Source organism: Gavialis gangeticus, unplaced genomic scaffold (assembly GCF_001723915.1).
Source record: "Gavialis gangeticus isolate Ggan-Ray unplaced genomic scaffold, GavGan_comp1, whole genome shotgun sequence".
Taxonomy (NCBI): Eukaryota; Metazoa; Chordata; order Crocodylia; family Gavialidae; genus Gavialis; species Gavialis gangeticus.
Genome location: NW_017729028.1, coordinates 7711779 through 7723424, shown reverse-complemented (window position 1 = coordinate 7723424; position 11646 = coordinate 7711779). Strand labels below are relative to the sequence as shown.

At 45.7% G+C, this 11646-nt stretch overlaps 1 protein-coding gene across 1 annotated transcript in view; it reads right to left on the bottom strand.

The window, feature by feature from the left end:
* GRHL1 (grainyhead like transcription factor 1) overlaps window positions 1–11646 on the bottom strand; it is a 57099-nt gene that overhangs the window by 37863 nt on the left and 7590 nt on the right. Inside the window, exons 5-7 of the mRNA XM_019520661.1 lie at window positions 11264–11420; window positions 10628–10739; window positions 9586–9680 (exon numbers count right to left, since the gene is read on the bottom strand). Coding sequence (XP_019376206.1) covers window positions 9586–9680; window positions 10628–10739; window positions 11264–11420 — 364 coding nt within the window. The remainder of the gene's footprint in view (window positions 1–9585; window positions 9681–10627; window positions 10740–11263; window positions 11421–11646) is intronic.

Genomic DNA, 11646 nt, shown 5'->3' with positions numbered 1-11646 from the left:
GTGGGGGGGGGGGGGGGGGGGGGGGGGGGGGGTTGTCTCTCATCACCAGCCTAAGCAAAACAGAGGGAAACCATCAGGGAATGCTTGTCTAGGAGCTGAAGGAAACAATACTGGCGAGTCAGAAGGTGGTTCTTTCTTGCCGGGGCGACTGCGTAGTTCATCACAGCATAAGGGTCACCAAGCTGTTACAGATGTACAAGACAGAAAACCTGGTAGAAGGCTAGCTAGAAAGTCAGGTTAATTGTCCATCTTCATTAAAATATCATGTGGAACCTTTATAAGAATGAGCATTAACTTCAGGTCTTCCCCAGCCTCTAAACTGGGTGATTCCATTCTGTGAAGCTCCATCTCTACCAGAGTTTCACTTGACCGGACAAAAGGGTGCTCTTCACCTCCGTGTCCTGAACTACTGTCTAGAAGCACCAGTAAATTTTTACCTTTTACTCCTGCTGAGGCTCAACTCTTGTATGTGAGAAATGATTCCTGTATATGACAAACTATACAGAAAATGTTTGGCTGAAAAAGTTTGGATAATTAGGAGAGCCAGTCCATAGGGCATCAGGAGTTTGGGCTTCAAAGTGTGGTGGCTAGCTTCAATTAGACGCTATGTTCACTGAACAAAGGTCTTAGGGTTCCTGTAGGGCAAGGCTCATGGAGATTAGCTGGGGCACCAAGCTGAATCATGCAAAGCCAGTCATCCAGGGGAAAACAAGCTAGCTGAATTATCTAACTCTCAGTGACCTAAAATGAGTTCCCAATACCAGGAGTTTGTTTTACAAGGTAATAGTCATGAGCAGAGCTGGCAAGATTGTACCCTTTGTAGATGGAAGAGTGGGAAATACTGGGGCAGAAATCTACACCTTTAGTAACAGTGCCACTAATGTATATCACAATTCAAGTAACACCTTAAGGCTCCAACTAAAGGACGGAGTCACCATGCTAGGCACTGCTCACATGTATGGTAAGAGTTCCTTGTCCAAAAAGCTTACAGCCTAATCTGACAAAGTTAGGCAAAAGTAGTGCTATTTTCCTCATCCACAGATGGGAAGGGAAGCAGAGAGAGAGCGAGTGATTTGCTCAAGGAGGAAGATGTCTGCAGAAGGAAGAACTGAACCCAAGTCTTTCATGCTCCAATCTAGAGTGAATCACAAGACTGCCCATCCCATGAAATTGCCTCATCTGCCTTCCACTCATTATTTCACCTCAGCTGGTATCGCTCCTCCCCTCCAAGTGGCATCAAGCAGCTGCCTTATTTTTCCTAAACCATGAGCCAGCAGGTACCGGATTCCTAAACCATCTTTTGTCTTTTCCCCCCACCCCAAGCATGAAATCTTCATACCACCCCAATCACTTCTCAACCCAGTCAAATTAAGCGGCCTTCATTATAGGTGGGGAAAATTCACCAGATCTTAGACTCACTACTGGCTCATTTAAACCCAAGAAGCCACTATTCTTCCCCTTTCAGTATTTTCACACCTCCCCCAATCCAACACATGTTCTTTGATTGCTTTCAATCTTCCCCCTTTCCACCAACTCAATATCCTCCTCATGTTCTCACTCCCCTTCCTGTCACTGGAAGCAAGATGGACATAAACAGCCTCTCCTGTCACCTCTAGCCTGGCTTCCTTCTCTCTGTCAGTCCCTTCACTGTTGCAAGAGATAGCACATCTTTTGGCCCCTGCCAATTTTATCACTCCTCTCCATGGCTCAGTGCACGCTATGATCTGCCACTTCATTCTGAAATGAAGCTGTTTCTACTGATTTCTCACCTGCCCCAGAGCACAGTAGCCAGCAGGGGGCTCAGGACAGCTGCTAAAGGGAAAGTATACATTGGAGGAAGAAGATACTGTTTCTACAGCTTGTCTGCCAGTCTGGAGTGGCAAGTGCACAATCAGTGCACAAACATTGCATCAGATCACCGCCAAGCTATGCCGAAATTTCGGCTGTTGAAACGGTACGATTTCTACTGGTTCTCCCAACAGAATACTACTGAAAGCTGCTCAGAGAGCACCTAACACAGCATCCACTGCCTCCTGGGCTCCCAATTTGGTTTCACTGCAGTTTCCTGAAATCAGAATGTTCAGTTTCAGCAGTATTTGGACTTTACAAATATTCTCTGGGAAAACTTTAGTTCTACAATCTACAAAATGTGTAAAAACCAGTAGAAAAATTCTTGCCGACATGGGTGACTTCAATCACTGATGAAGCATATCCCCAGTTGTAAACTGCTTCTTCCATCAATACCTATAACAAGGGTACACTGTACATCAGATTGTTAAATACTTTTTTCAGATAAGATCATTTTTGCATTTTTATAATTAAAACCATTGCACTTTTTACTTTGAAGAGCTACTATGCAGCACAAGGAACTCATCTCTTGCTATATTCCGTGCCTTCTTCACACACACAGTCATATAAGCCTCTGTCAAAAAAGTGAAGTAAATGAACCGTGCAATAAAAATTGTTGAAATTGGCTCAGCTACCCTCTGATAAGATCATGGAGTTGGGAAAGAGCTGCAGCTCTGATGATGAGTAATCTGATCAAGACTCACTGACAAATGTATTCACTCTTTAAAAAAAAGTGGGGGGGAGAGAGGGAAGGACATGAAGACTTGGAAAAGCAGACCTACGGCTGCAAAGACTGTCCCCTCATAGATCTTGCTCAGCTTTTGAACCCTAGGCCCAGATACACCACCACGCTCACATATTCCCTACTTGCTTAGTTTTAAAACTAAAGGTGTTTTGACTTCCAGTTTCTCTTGCTTTTTAAAGTGTTCAGGAGTGAAAACTCAAGCTCAGAAGGCTGATGTAACACCAGTCTAGAACCTCATCTAAACCTACTGTTTAGAAAGCATGTGGATTTAAACATGCTAACAAATGCCCCACTGATGCTGCTGGGGGGTGGGAGGAGCACTCTTCATTCTTCCACAAAACAAGCATATCAGGAGCTTTTATGCACAGTTCCTCTGATATACCTCAGCCCTGACCTGGAGGCACCACCCTGGGAAGGGAAAGAGTTCTTGGCTCTCTACTGAGACTGGCAACAAAGATGTCAACTATGCCAGTGGCAATTTTGACATGGACATCCAGCAACTGAACAAAAAGAAGAGGACAAAAACTACTAGTTAACTTCACAAAGGGCATTATAGACCATGTGGACCATAGGAAAGTAGGGCTGGAAGGAACCTAAGAAGGTCACCTAGTCCAACCCCCTACTCAAAGCAGAACCATCCAACTAGATCATCCCACACAAGGCTTTGTCTAGCCAGGTTTTGAAAACCTCCAAGCATGCAGCTGCCACCAGCTCTCTGGGTAACCTATTCCAGTGTTTTTACTAGTGAGATTTTTTTTCTCCCTAATATCTAACCTAAACTTCCTTTGTTGCAACTTGAGACTGTTGCTCTTTGTTCTGTCATCTGCCACCCCTGAGAACAGTCTACTCCATCCTCTTTCAAACCCTACTTCAGGCAGTTGAAGGCTGTTATTAAATCCTCCTTCAGTCTTCTCTTCTTCAGACTAAATAAGCCCAGTTCCCTCAGCCTCTCCTCACAAGTCACGTGCACCAGCACCTTCACCATTTTTGTTGCACTCTGCTGGACTCTCTCAAATTGGTCCACATCCTTTCTGTAGTGGGGGGCCCAAAACTGAACACAGTACTACGGATGTGGCCTCACCAGTGCTGTATAGAGGGGAATAATCACTTCCCTTGATCTACATGCAACATGCCTACCAATGCAGCCCACTATGGCATTAGCCTTCTTGGCAACAAAGGCACGCCACTTGCTCATATTCAACTTATTGTCCACCATACCCCCGGAGGGCATTTTCTGTCGAGCTGCTGTCCAGCCAATCGGCCCCCAGCCTGTACCAGCACATGCGGTTGCTCCATCCTAAGGCAGGATTTTGCACTTGTCCTTGTTGAACCTTGTAAGATTCCTTTTGGCCCAATCCTCCAGTTAGTTTAGGTCTCTCTGAATTGTAGCCCTACCCTCCAGCATATCTACTACTCCCCCCCAGCTTGGTGTCATCTGCAAACTTGCTGAGGGTGCACTCAATGCCATCTTCCAGGTCATTGACTAAGACATTGAAAAAAAAACAAAAAAACAAAAAAAACCCAGCCCCAGGACCAACCCCTGGGGCACCCAACTTGATACCAGCTGCCAACTAGACATTGAGCCAGCATGGATTCACCAACAGCAAGTCATGCCTGACCACCTGATTTCCTTCTATGAGTGACAGGCTCTGTGGGTGGGGGAGAACAATAGATGAGCTATACCTTGACTGTAACAAGGCTTTTGAAACTGATATGCAACTGGTTAGACCATCATATTCAGCAAACAGTCATCAATGGCTCAATGTCTAGTTGGGAGGAAGTATCAAGTGGGGTTTGCCAGGGGTCTGTCTGGATCTGGTATTATTTAACATCTTCATGTTTTGAGCAATAGGATTGAGCACACACTCTGCAGATATGCAGATGACACCAAGTTGGAAGAAGTTGCAGATGCTCTGAAGGGCAGTGCTATGATCCAGAATGGCCTGGATAGACTGGAAAAAAGGCCCACAATCAATTGAATGAAAGTCAACAAGGACAAGTAAAAGTTCTATACTTGGGATGAAATAATTGAATACAGACTGGAAAATGACTGGCTGGGTTGTTGTACTGCAGAAGACCTGAGAGTTATAGTAAACCATTAGCTGAATATAAGCCACCAGGGTGCTCGTTACCAAAAAGGCCAAAAGCATACTGTCACTTGCAACTAAAGGGAAGTGATTCTTATGCTGTATTCAACACTGATTACTTTGTTGTCTTCAGAGTACTTCACAAGAGATTCTTCGAGGACCTGCTCCATGGTCTGTCCAGTTACTAAGGTCAGGATGACTGGTCTGCAATTCCCCGAATCCTCCCTCCTTCCCTTTCTTAACCATGAGCACTGTATTTGCTATTTTCTAGTCAGCTGGGACCTCATCCACCCTCCACAAATTCTCAAAGAGGATACCTTATAGATCTGAAATTACATCAGCCAGTTCTTTCAGTACCTGAGGGCACATCCTGCATGACCCTGCCGACATGAAAGCATCTAGTTTCTCTAAGTAATCTCTAACCTGTTCTTCTATTACTCTAGGCTGTGTGTCCCCTTCCCTATCTTTGCTGTCAACTGCACTTGTCATCTGGTAGCTGCCCCTATTTGTGAAGACTGAAGTAAAAAGGTATTAAGTACTTCAGCTTTCTCTGCATCACCTGTACCTAGATAGTCTTCTGTGTTCCATAAGAGACCTATAGTTTCTCTGATCTTCCTCTTACTTCTAGAATCCCTCTTTACTGTTTTTTATGGCCTTTGCTAGTTGCATCTCAAATTGTGCCTTGGCCTTCCTAATTTTCTTCTTGCATGCCTGTGAGATGCTCTTATTCTCTTCCCTCATACTATGACCAAATTTCCACTTTATGTAGGATTCCTTTTTGAGTTTCAACTCACTGAAGAGATTGCCATCTAGCCAGGCTAGTTTCTTGTTTCACTTCCCATTCTTCCATTACAGTCAAGATAGTTTGCTCCTGCACCAGTAAAAGGACCTCCTTAAAGTACAGTCAGCTCTCCTGGACTCCGTTCCTACCTCAGATTTGCCCCCCAAGGGATCCTACCCACTAGTTCCCCAAGTTAAAGTCTACTTTTCTGAAGTCCAGGGCCCTTACTCTGCTGCTCTCCCCTCTTCCTCCCCTTTGGATCTTGAACTCTGCCACTGTCACTCAAGTTACCTCCCACTTTCACACTCTCAACCAACTCCTCCTTGTCTGTGAGCAGTAAGTCAAGAAGAGCCCCCCACCTTAGCTGGCCTCCCTGCCATCTGTATCAGAAAGTTATTCCCAACACACTCCAGGAATTTGCTGGATTGTTGTGTACTGCTGCATTTTCGTCCCACCAGATGCCCCAATAATTATAAAATCCCCCATGAGAACTAGGTCCTGCGATCTGGAAGTTTCCATCAGTTGTTTAAAGGCGGCTTCATTTACCTCCTCCTGGTTCAGAGACCTGTAGCAGATGCCCACCATGACATCCCCCACTGCTGCTCTCCCCTCTGACCTTTCAGCAGGTCTACGTTTCACTTTGCACTGGACCTCAGAACACTTGTACAATCTCTACAACCCTACTCTAAACCTGTACCGTGGTCTTGATGAATGATTCCCACTCTGCTTACCAGCCCCAAAGCCCCAAGTTCCAAAATTGTTTTCAGGTATAAGATCTCATTCCCATTTGCAAAAGCCCTGGATGTACAGCAGTGTCACTGATAAAACTGGCCCCTCTGCTCGCACATACTAGTGGCTGACAGGTCATGGTAGGACTGACTTGTATCAACCCCAGATCTGGAAAACCTTTCACTTGGATCTTCATCCACTCCGTTTGTCCATCAGTGCCTCAGAAACTGAACAAGCCTTTTCATAATGGACTGTCTCAGTTCCTCCAGTTGTAAAATACATGTAATTCTTAACTACTATCATGGCTGTTATGCAGCTCAGTTGATCTATATTTGTGAAGTACTCTAGTTCCTTGGAGGATGGAATGAGTCTAATTCTATGGCGGCAGCACACAGCTCTGTTGTCAGAATCCCCCTGTGATGGGGCATTGTTGGTGCCTGCCACTTTAAGGGCTGAGACAAGCAGCCAGCAGGTGCCTGATTGCGGTGGCCATTTTAGATCTTCGGCCACCTATGTAAACAGAGCAGTTCACTGCTGGCAGGCAGGGAGAAACATTGCCTGGCTGTAAGGCTGTATACAACATCCTGGAGGTAAGAGCAAGAGCTGTAGGGGATGGCTTGGAGGCTCCTGGTCCTGGGCATGATCTAAAACTGCACCCTGCCAGGAGTGGGTGGCCTGGTGGTGCTCCCAGTGGCACAGGAGCCCCCAGGAAATACCAAGCCAGTTACCATGCTGGTGAAAGGCAAGTCGGAGCGCCTTAACCCCTAGCCCCCACAACACCGTGGGTAGAAGGGGGCAGGCATGGCTACAGCCACCTGAGCTCAAGGAGTGTAGAAGACCCAAATGGGGCCAGGCACGGTTATGGCCACCTGAGCCCAACCAGAGAGGGAAGCCCTGTAGCCCCCAGTGAGGAGGCAGAGATGAGGAGCCCCCACTGAGGGGGGGAAAACAGAGGGCTGGGAGCCCAGTATGTGTGTGTGAGTGTGTATAGAGCTGTGCTCAGTGAGGGGCGTGGGGTGGAATTAACCCAGGGTTCAGCACAAGGCCGGACCACACAGAGCGGGGGAACTTGTGGGAACCAAAGGGACTGAGTAGAGAGGCTGGTATGCGAGTAGCAAAGCCTGATGGCCCAGAGGGGTCACTCAAGAAGAAGCAGGACAGTGGAGTGTGGCCCGGTAATGGACAGTATGCCAGAGGCCCCAGTGAGAGAGGGGCAGAGTGGAAGAGGCCTCCTGTGAGGGGAAGTGGTATGAGTGTGCATATGCATGGAGCCCAACTTAGACTCCATTTGCTCTGGTCTCAGGCTGGGAGTAATATTAACCTGGATACCACTTGCGAGGCTTGGACTGCAGTATAGGGGAGGAATGGAGCCACAGATAGCGTCGCCCAGCATTGGGACAAGAATGGGCAGCCTCCTGCCTAATTAACTCCATAATTATGTATCATCAAGGCGTGGCAGATGAGGAGGCAGGCAGCTGGCCCAGAAGCAGGTGGGCAGGCCAATGACCGAGGCCCCGAGAGCCCCCTGTTACACCCCTGATAGCAGCCCTTCAGGAGTGCTTACTGAACAGTTTTCTGAAGGGACCAGCACCTCCATACACTATTAAACATTCAAACTTTTGGATGTAGAAGGCACCCTGCTCCACAGTTCCAGCGCAAGATGGAAAGCCATCCTTTTCAGCTGAACTACAGTCACAACTAGATACTCGCATCTCATGGATTGGAAAAGACCACTGTCCACAAGCAGCTTCACAAGTACTGCCCCTCATAAAATGTGGGATCACAATGAGACAGACAAAGGTGTAAAAGCTACTAGATTAGGCAGGGTGGAAGAAACTCATTTTCCCCGCTAGGGAAAGCTTCCTGCTGCCCTTGCTTCAAGCTTTTCTACTTTCTCTGCAAAACTTATTTTCCCACAGCTGTCCAACAGTGGTTTCCTTCCTGAAGTCCCTCCCTCCCTAACTTCTCTGGCAAGACAGACCACGAGATACTCTGGGCAGCACCTGTCTACCATCTATTCTGTACAGCCCACTAGCATTTTACAGCTCTATATAAATCTTTGCAACAGCAGTGAGGGATTCAGTTGCTCCTCCAGTAGTACTCTTCCCATATATTACCTTTAGCATTTTACTGCATGACTGAGGCTGCATAAACATATGCCATTATTAGGTCATCTACATGCTGTTCGTTCCCAGCTTCAACTATGATGCGCTAGCATACAATCAAGCTGACTTCTAAAAGTGACAGGACCAGTCCTTGGTTTACAACGAAAGCTCAATACCTCCAGGCCTGGAATGACACTTCAACCAGCAGGGGTCAATAAATAAATTTAAAGAAAGTCCTGCAACAACACTTGCAACTTCCAAAGCTGAGCAGCGCTATTACCCCTCTGAAATAGCCATGTGTCTTTCCTTCACCAACAAGGTTTTCTTGCACTGTGAAGATGCACAAGCCTTCCATAAACTCTAGGGCAGTAGCTCTCAATCTGTTTAGAGTTTAGAAAAATACCAGCTCTTAATTTTCACTAGTTTTGTGACTATGGAGAAAGAGAGCAGTTTCTGTTGCAAAGTACTCAGAAAAACCACAAAAGTCAGGATGTTTTCAACACTACAGATTCTTATTTGATGTTTCTGGGTTTACCTTGTGACTCATTTCTATGCCTAATAGTGCTAACGTTGCATCCCACAGCACCTTGAAAGGATCTCAAGGCACCCCAAGGTGCCAGAGCACCCTGGGTGACAATAACTGTTCTAGGGCTTTAAACAGCACCTGCCAATTAATACATCAGCTGTGAAAGCTGCTGAGCCTGCCTGGCTACCACTGACCGCCGTGTCCCAGTGTCCCAACTGCATGAGGATCTGTCCAGAGATACGCAAGTTCACCCAGAGGTTGCTAAGATGTAAAATAGCTCATTGCATGTTGGGATCTATAGTTGCATGGAATACAGACTTCAGTGTTTAAATAGTAGCAATGGCAACCTGTTCTATTTGATATAAGTTAGATTCAGCTGTCTAGTTCCTTGCAAACTACTCAATAGGCTCATGTGTTGAGCCACTTCTATAGGTTATTGGCAACTCCTAGGGCATCATACATGATTTAGGGTAGTTGAGAAACCAGTATCTCACACACCTGTGCACCACCACTGCTCTGGGAAACATCTGCTGTAGTTCTGAGTCAGTACTCCTATCAGAATAGACTTTCCCTGTCAAAAACCTTAAAGTAGCTGCAAAGCTTGTAATGTCTGCATATGCAAGAAGCCCTCTTAAGAAACAGCCAGGAAGATTTTGCCTAATTCATGAGTGCAAACAAAGTCATTACATGCTAATCATCAAGTCACTCACCCCTTTCTTTCCCCATATGCTGAAAGGGCAGGAAACATAAGCTTGGTTACATACCTTTGCTTCCTCATTGATGTCCCAAGTAAAGGATATGGCATTATAAGCAATCTCTTCAATGTTACTGATTGTGTTGAAGCTCTCCTTATAGTCAGCTGTCAGGGAGGACAGGAAGAACAGAGGAGCAGAGAGTACAAGTTTATAAGTATCTAAATATCATAGCCATACATAGCAGATGAAGTGACCAACTGCAGTTCTCTGAACAGTCCGCCAGGGGTTAATGCAACAGAGAAGCTTTCAAGGTGGGGGAATCATTACCAAAGTTGAAAATACTTTGTATTAAAAAGGAGAGGGAGGTGAATGAGAACAAATAAATAAATAAATAAATAGAGAAAGTTAGCAACGCCAAGCATGGCAGGTACAGGGTATGTGCCATACCCTGTAGTTATGTATGAGAAATGTCATACTGCATGACAAGGGTATAAGCTCTGAATAAAGCTCCTTCAATAATAAACAAAGATTTGCATGCGCGTCTGCTTTAAGTGCCAAGTGATTAATCCCTGCCTTTATTCACAGAAGGAAAGGGCTGGGAGTGCAACCCAGCTTTCAACCAGGGAAATTTGGAAGCCAGCCAGTCACAGCCTTGTCTGCAGGCAAGTGGAAATTTGCAGTGTGTTCTTTTTTAACTGAACCAAAGCCTCATTGTGAGAGCAGCACTGGGAAGATGGACAAATAGTGCTAAAGTATTTTGATAGGGGTCTTGTCCTTCATAGCTCACCAAGCCCATGAACTATACCGAGACTTTCAGAAGTAGCCAGTGATTTGGGAAGGGGACAGTTCAATTTCTGGAAGCTGAGATGCCATAAAGGGGCCTATTTTTCAGCATTTTCAGAAAGCTGCGCTCTTCAAGGCATCTCCAGTTAGAAAAACTTATAACCACTGCTGAAAATCCACTGACCACAAGCTTCTCCCTGGTTCTACTGCAAAGCTAAGTAGAGAGCTCAGTGAGGTTCCCATTAATAATGAAGCACCAGCAGAAAGTTGAACCTTGCCAAGAAAATCAGATTGAGAGTTTGACACCAGCAATTAGAGAGTTTCTTACCTATGTCAATGCATCTTTGTTTGGCTGTGTGCTGTCGTGAGTGCCAATATTTCCAGTGCCTGAGCTGATCTTCTCTTGTTTTGTCTTCAGCAAACACTACCATGATGACGCTCTTTGTGAAAAGGAGAGGGGGGAGGAGGAGGTAAATATATATCTGTATATAAAAGAAAGCTTTAAAGGATAAGTTTGTAAGTTTGGCTTGGAAGCTTTGCTTAGGTTTGCTGTACTTTGCTTTCAAAGCTCAAGAAAAACCATACTACCCCTGGCAAAACGAATCCTACTTTCCAACAGAGAGACATACTGAGGTTCTTCTGCAACATAAGAGATGATGACGACCAGAAGTTTCTCAGGTAAAGAAAAAGTAAAGGTTCTCATTCCAGGTGTCAGCACTGCATGATCCCACCACCAGTGACAACCCTGCTCAGCAGACGAAGATACCAATAAGTGAATGAGCCAGGAGACTGACCGGCTGTTCCCTTTCAAGCTGGCATGGCAGAGTAAGGAAGCCAGCCCTACTCCTGCAGGATTCAGTCTGAACTGCGCGTTTAGAGGGACTGGATGACTCTTAGCTCAGGCCCTCTGAAGACTGGCAGCACACACCATATCTCCCAAGAAGTTGTATGAGTCACCACTCACTCGGACTTTGCTGATAGGATGGTGGATTCCTTCACTGCTGCTGACTTCTTTCAGTGTGATGGGATAAAACTGGCCCTTGTTCAGATAAGTCATTGTGCTGTCTCCTGGCTTCTGTCGAAGGGATTTGGAAGCTTCCAGAGTATATTCAAAGTTATTCCTATAAAATGGATAAGGTGAGGATTGCTAAGGAGTTCTGCTGAAAAGCCGATTAAAACAGTTTTACAGTCAATTTGGAGAAGGTCCAGAGGATTCTCAGTTTACACTAAGCCCATCATAGTGACAAAGGGGGAAAAGCAAAACTAGTCCAATTTATGGCCATGCCCTTCCCTCAAAAAAAAAAAAAAAAAAGCTTGGCACCTTAATTCCCTAGGCCTTCATCAGGA